Below are 6,573 nucleotides of genomic sequence, written 5' to 3'. Positions count from 1 at the left end.
CAGAGAAACAACAACAATACTGACGCGAGGCGTTAGACGAGAGTGTGCTGCAGGCACCAAGCTTCTATAGCCTATAGTCTACACCCAGGGTGCAAGGGGAAGCATGTATAGGCCTATACTGTTCATTAAACTGTGTGTTGTGTATAACCAAATGGACCCATAGGGGTCAGGGTTGGGGTTACACTCTCATTTGTACACTCTTGCACTCTCATTCATTTCATAAGCGCTATAATAATGGCATTTTCAGCTTGCCAAAATGCTCATTTACGCATGCATGCATGGCTTGAATGATTACTGCAACATTATTCTAAAGGGCACCATGCACCTCCAAAGTCCTCAATAAACTCCAATACATTCCAAACTCAGCTGCCCGCCTGCGGCCTGCTCAGTCAGTACCCTGCACTCCAGAGACCATATTACACCCGTCCTCCATGACCTACACTGGCTTCCTGTCAAACTAAGACCACACTCAAAACTTGGCCACCTCTTCAGTATAGCAGCCTTTCCCAGCTGAGCCTGGTCGAGTTAAGATGTCTCTCCATAGCACTAAAATAATGTAAAGCAGCACTGCATGGGTATACGTAGAAAAGCACATGCATAAATCTGAGCTATTATTATTATTTATTATTATCTCCCCTGGAGGGGTGACACTATAGTTTGACACTAACCCTGGGGCGCAAAGGGGAAGCGTGACCCTCCCTCCCCATTTGTGAGTCTTTGAGCCTAATGCCATGGGATATCTTTTTGAGCTGACCCCTATACATCTTGTCATACAGGTGTGTGCAAATAGCCGCAGGGCTGGTGTTGTGTGTGCGTGTGTGTGACTGTGTGTGTATATGTGCGCTCAGTTGTGGCACCATTGTGGATTGTGCAGGCGGTCAACACATATTATAAAATTGCATTTAACATAAAGTGCATCAGGAAGACGCAACAAATCGAGAACAAATTAAGCGAGAGAATGAAATGAAAGACCGAAAGTCAACAATACAATAAATAAAATACACAATTACTTTTCATCTTTTCCCTTTGTTATTTATTTATTTATTATTTTCGAAACTTGAAAATTACGTCATGGTGGTGTCAGCCACTGGTGTCAGTCGAAGCGGGACTGGCAGGTCGTTAGTCAGTCTGCGAGAGGAGGAGGAGAGGAGGAGAAAGAGGCATCAGGAGGAGGGCAGAGCCGGAGGGGGGAGGAGGAGGTGGTGATACCGCTGCGCTCTCTCAGTCTAGTCTCAAATGACAAGTGCTCATTTTCCCCTACTATACCACCGCCGCCGCGTCTCACGCGCTCTCTCCACAACTCCTCTTTTTAGGAGTCTTCTTCATCTCACGGTTCTCACCTCGTAGTCTCTCTCTCTCTCTCTCTCAGTCTCTCTCTCCACCCCTTTTCTAGTTCAAACTATACCTTTTGTTGGCCTTAGAGATGTGCGTAATAGCCAGGGCGTACTGGCCAGCGGTTACTTGTGTCACAGCCTGTCTTTTCGGACAGTGCTCGTGCACCCCTACGGTGCTTTTCTGACTCTCTCTCTCTCTCTCTCTCTCTCTCTCTCTCTCTCTCTCTCTCTCTCTCTCGCAACAAGAATGTCATTTCACAACAGCACCGAATTCCACTGAAGGATGCCGACGACGGATCATCATCACCTTGCCTCCGCAACGCCGTTTCTCCACATCTCTCTCTGACACTTTTTTTTTTCTTCCACGGGGAGTGAAAATTCAATGATTTATGTGGCAAAGTTTGACCGACGCAAGTGTCCAAGAAGAGGGCACCGTTTGGTGGTCATCATTCCTCGGTGGTGCAGGACCACCACCTGTCTACGGCTCGGCTGTCTGCACGCGCACATCATTTCCCGTGATTAGAGAGGAGGAGGGGGAGAGATATTGTTGTCAAGTACAGTTGACTGACAACTTCACAGAGATCTGAACATTTCGCAGCCGCTCTCAGCTCCCACTATAACATAGTAGGGATCGGGCGCCGCTGCCTGCTGCGTTCTTTGGAGTACATTTGACGTGCGCAATGCCGAGGGATGTTATGGCTTTAGAATGTTTGCGTTGACATCTGGAGTAGGATCCGATCACTCGAGTGTTTCAGACGCTATATTATTATATCGACTTGTGTGGAAACCCGTCTAAATGGGAGGATACCTGCTGGAGGACTGACTCGGAGCTGGTGTCGAGGATATGTGGATAAAACGGTGTATAGCACGCAGGTAAGAATACACTGTATATAGTTTATATGGACAGTGTTCTTCTTTTGATCCATTTGAAATAGAACTCCGATCTCGAAAGAAATTATGTTTAAATAAAATAAAAATTACATAGGCTATACGCCGCATGGCGAGTTAATTAAGCGTCTGTTGAAACATGCTTATTTTTGGGGACCGTGGGAATTAAATGCAAATGTGGATTCGATTGCATTTACAGTCAAAACTGTGTTGTCCTATTAGGATATAGGATGTATTACATTATCTTCATTTGCTTCGTTAATGTTCGGGGAATAAGGAGACCGAGGTATTAAATACAAGATTAATTTTAATAAAGAAAATGCCTATAGCAAAACTTTCGCGTTCTGCACGCTGGGGGTCGCCAAATGTACGGCACAAACAACACGCACGCACGCAGCCACACACTCACACAACCACTCACACACACGAGGGAGATCTCCTTTCCCCTTGTTCTCTTCTCTCTCCCTCACTTCTCTCTCACGCGCATACGCATGATTTGTTATGTAATTAGTTGGTGCACCTTGTCTCTACAGGTGGAAAATTGGATCACATGCATTACTGCATTTTAAGTTGTTTGTTCATCATAACTCGACGTAAACAGGGGGATTAGGTCGTGTAAAGTGACCCTGTCAGGCCACACCAAGCAGTCTTAACAGCCTGCCACTGGTTATAACAAGGAGATAAAGGGAAATGTAATTCATTGAATTGAGGGATACCCCACCTTCGCCAATTTGCTCTTATGCAACTGTGCAGTGCCAAAATGGATCGAAATGTTTAATGACAATATAATAAATGAATATAGGCCTACTGTTAAAAATATATGGATATATATTTTTTATTTTCTTCCTTTTTTTACTTTTGCAATAGGCCTAAAACTCACTACGCATTTTAGACTACTCTATTTGTGTCTACCATAACACCTGTGATGACTGCTTGTGATGTTGACTGACTTGATATTCATGAGTTATTTGTATTATGGTAGGAAAAAAAATCTCTAATGGCACACACACACACACACACACACACACACACACACACACATACGCACGCACGCAAACACTCATGCACGCACGCACCTACAGTACCCCTCCCCGCACGCATGCACGCATATACACACACACACACACACACACACACACACACACACACACACACACACACACACACACACACACACACACACACACACACACACACACACACACACACACATAGACCCACAGTAGCCTAATTGATATGGATTATATGGCACAATGTGTCATTATGAGTAGCCTATTTGATTATTTTTTACTATGATGAATTAATGGTTGTATTTTATTCTTTATAACAAAACTCCACACATGAGGTCATTACTGGAACATTTATAAAGCATGACATACATGTATACACACACACTCACACTGTATATCCAAGACTGACCTCGCAGGGTAATAGTGATGGTGTGACAGAACAGCTGTGCAGACGCTCAAAAGCATTTAGTCTCCGTAACTCCAGATGGATTGGTCAGGGCAAAAGAGGAGAAACAATTTCTGCATGCACACGTCTACTGTCATTGTTTGACATGATGCGGAATGTCATTGGCCTGAAAGGCAACCGCTGTCAAGGATTTGGAGCCGTACTCTTTATAGTTAGCCTTCTTCACTTGATCTGCTATCGAATAAATTTGTATTGTTGTTCATTGCGATAACATTGACACAATCCATAATTTGATCTCAACAATATGTACTGCTCATGTCGAAAGAAATGGCTTTTTATGAAGAAAATATGTAAAGACAAAGCATTGTTTGTTCATCATATACACTATTATACAGTATATACAGAAAGCCAGTGACTTATGCACTGTGCATGTTCAGTGTACGTGTGGAACACTGCCTGCGTGTGAAACACTAATGGAGCTTTTTGGATCATAGCCAAAAATAAGTGTGAATACTGTAGTGATATTTTACGATGTTTTACATTACCACTGTCGGTAACACTGGAAAGGGCATTGGTTATAAATAAAAGACTTGCTATAGAAACACTTCATGCATGAGAAGCTTGGTCATTCGCTAGAAGGCGTCTGGGATAATTGGTTCATACACAGTGCTGACTACTCAAGCACAAAAACAACGTTCATTATGCAAATGGTAAAATATGCCTATAGGGAGATAGAGCAACACATTCCATAAGACCAACAATTCATATTAAGTAAGTAAGTAAACTGAAGTAGGTGGTTTTAATATGCCGGTAGGTAGCCTGGAAATCTAGATATACTATATATATATATATATATATATATATATATATATATATATATATATATATATATATATATATATATAATTATATATATACATACACATACATATATATATATATATATATATATACTATATATCTACTCCAAACTATACCAGGCTTGTGTATGTCCAGTGTTGGATTATGTAGCAGGAGTGTGGGAATTTAAACAATACCCTAAAAAAAAGTGAGACTGTGCATAATAGAGCACTGCGATACTTCCTGTGGGTACACAAATTCACGCCAACCGTGGCTATCTTGGGGAATACGGGGTGGGAACCCAATGAGGTACGGTGGAGTGTGCACATGGTACGTCTGTGGAACAGAATACTGGGGTTGAACTCTAACAGAATAGTAAGAAAGATTCTTGAGTGGGATATTTTGATCAGGGACGTATGGGTTACGGACATGTACGACATTCTTACGAGAGCTGGTTATGAGGACCATTATTATAGTAAACAACAAGTAGAGGTTAAAGTAATAAAATAAATTATTTTTCAGGGTGTGAAGGATATATGGGCGCTGGCCATATGGTGTAAACCAAAGCTCCGCACATACTGTGAGATAAAACATGTCTACGAGACAGAAAACTATGTACGGTATAATATGTCAAAGAAGAAACGATCCTTGTGTGCCCAAATTAGAGCTGGCATACTTGGTCTGCATATTGAGACAGGTAGATATGTAGGCACGGTGGAGGAGGATAGACTATGTAGTCTGTGTGATCTAAAGCAAATCGAAAATGAAATGCATTTTGTTTTTTATTGTCCATTCTACAACTCCATTAGGGAGAGACTTTTTAATAAGATAGACCCAAACCATGAATTTGTATGGTTGGAGGATTTCGAGAGACTGAAGCGCCTGTTTCAAAAGTACACCTTTTCATTTGCCTCATTCCTTCTGGTCAATGAGGAGGAGGGCCATTTACATGTAAAATGACCTCGTTATGTTTATTTTCGTTTTGTTTTATCTTTTGTTCGAATAATGTACAAATATGTATGTGTCAGTTGTATTCAGTGTACTCTGTGAAATGTGTCATATAATCCCATATGGGATGGGCCAAAGTAGCATGACACGAAAATAAATATTTCATGCATTCATTCATTCATTCATTCATTCATTCATATACTGTACAGTACAGTATAGAATTGTCAATACTATGCTGCCAGAAAATTGTGACAATCAAATAGTGGTGATTAATTCTTATACTATTTGGGATACTCAGACTGTGTACTAGATCTATATATATAGTTCTAAGTAGACCCAAGGGCTCAGTTGAGACTAATGCATAGGATGTGCAGGAGGAGTGCCCAGGGATATTGATATTTCCTAAAGTGGTACGCCGTGCTGTAATCTACTGTACCACTGCCCTGACTCTGGTTCTACATCTGGGTGGAGCAGAGAGTACAGCACATTATTAGGAAGAGGCAGCGAGCTTTATAGAGAGAGCAAGCGAGATGGCTGGTTGATGTCTTAACCTATGGGGATTCACTTCTCCTGGGACTGGCATCTCTGAGCTCCATCTTTCATGGATGTCATACGGTTTTCAGTTCGCCCTGCGGGGAGCTTGCCCAATATGCTGCTGAGGGACACTGGTGATCTTATCACACTTTGGCTGAGACTGCGACCGAAGAAAAGGAAGAAGAAATAAAAGTCTGAGACGCTGTAGCTGCCTTTGAGAGAAGGGGCATACTGTATGTGTAGATAGATGTCCACACAGCCTCCTGCTGAAAATACATGATTCCTTTGACTTTTCAGCTCTTTTTTGTGTGCACATCTAGAAGCACTTAGGGGTATTTAACAAATCATACAAATGACCGGAATGCTGGTTATAAAATGGCAGGTGATTTGATTCATTGATTCGTGAAGATAGGGTAGCTTAACTGGATATTTGGCTCTATACGTATGTGCAGTTTCATTTTGTGTATGTCACATACAGTATATGTGTCATAGAATTCTATGTTCTTGGTGTACAACAGTTAGTACATGTAAAGTTGTGAACATGAACATATTATGACATAATTTCAAAATGGCCTCTGTGTGAACCGTATGGCTACAATTTATTCATGTCCAG

The 6,573-nt window shown here is 41.7% G+C and overlaps 1 protein-coding gene across 1 annotated transcript in view; it reads left to right on the top strand.

The window, feature by feature from the left end:
• Positions 1-2,178: 2,178 nt before the first annotated feature.
• Positions 2,179-6,573, top strand: part of ajap1 (adherens junctions associated protein 1) — a gene marked incomplete at both ends in the record, with an annotated part of 55,111 nt that continues 50,716 nt past the window's right edge. Inside the window, one exon of the mRNA XM_080764222.1 lies at positions 2,179-2,207. Coding sequence (XP_080620348.1) covers positions 2,179-2,207 — 29 coding nt within the window. The remainder of the gene's footprint in view (positions 2,208-6,573) is intronic.

This window comes from Protomyctophum bolini, assembly GCF_963924005.1.
Source record: "Protomyctophum bolini genome assembly, chromosome: 5".
Taxonomy (NCBI): domain Eukaryota; kingdom Metazoa; phylum Chordata; class Actinopteri; order Myctophiformes; family Myctophidae; genus Protomyctophum; species Protomyctophum bolini.
This window is presented reverse-complemented; position numbering and strand designations above follow the sequence as displayed.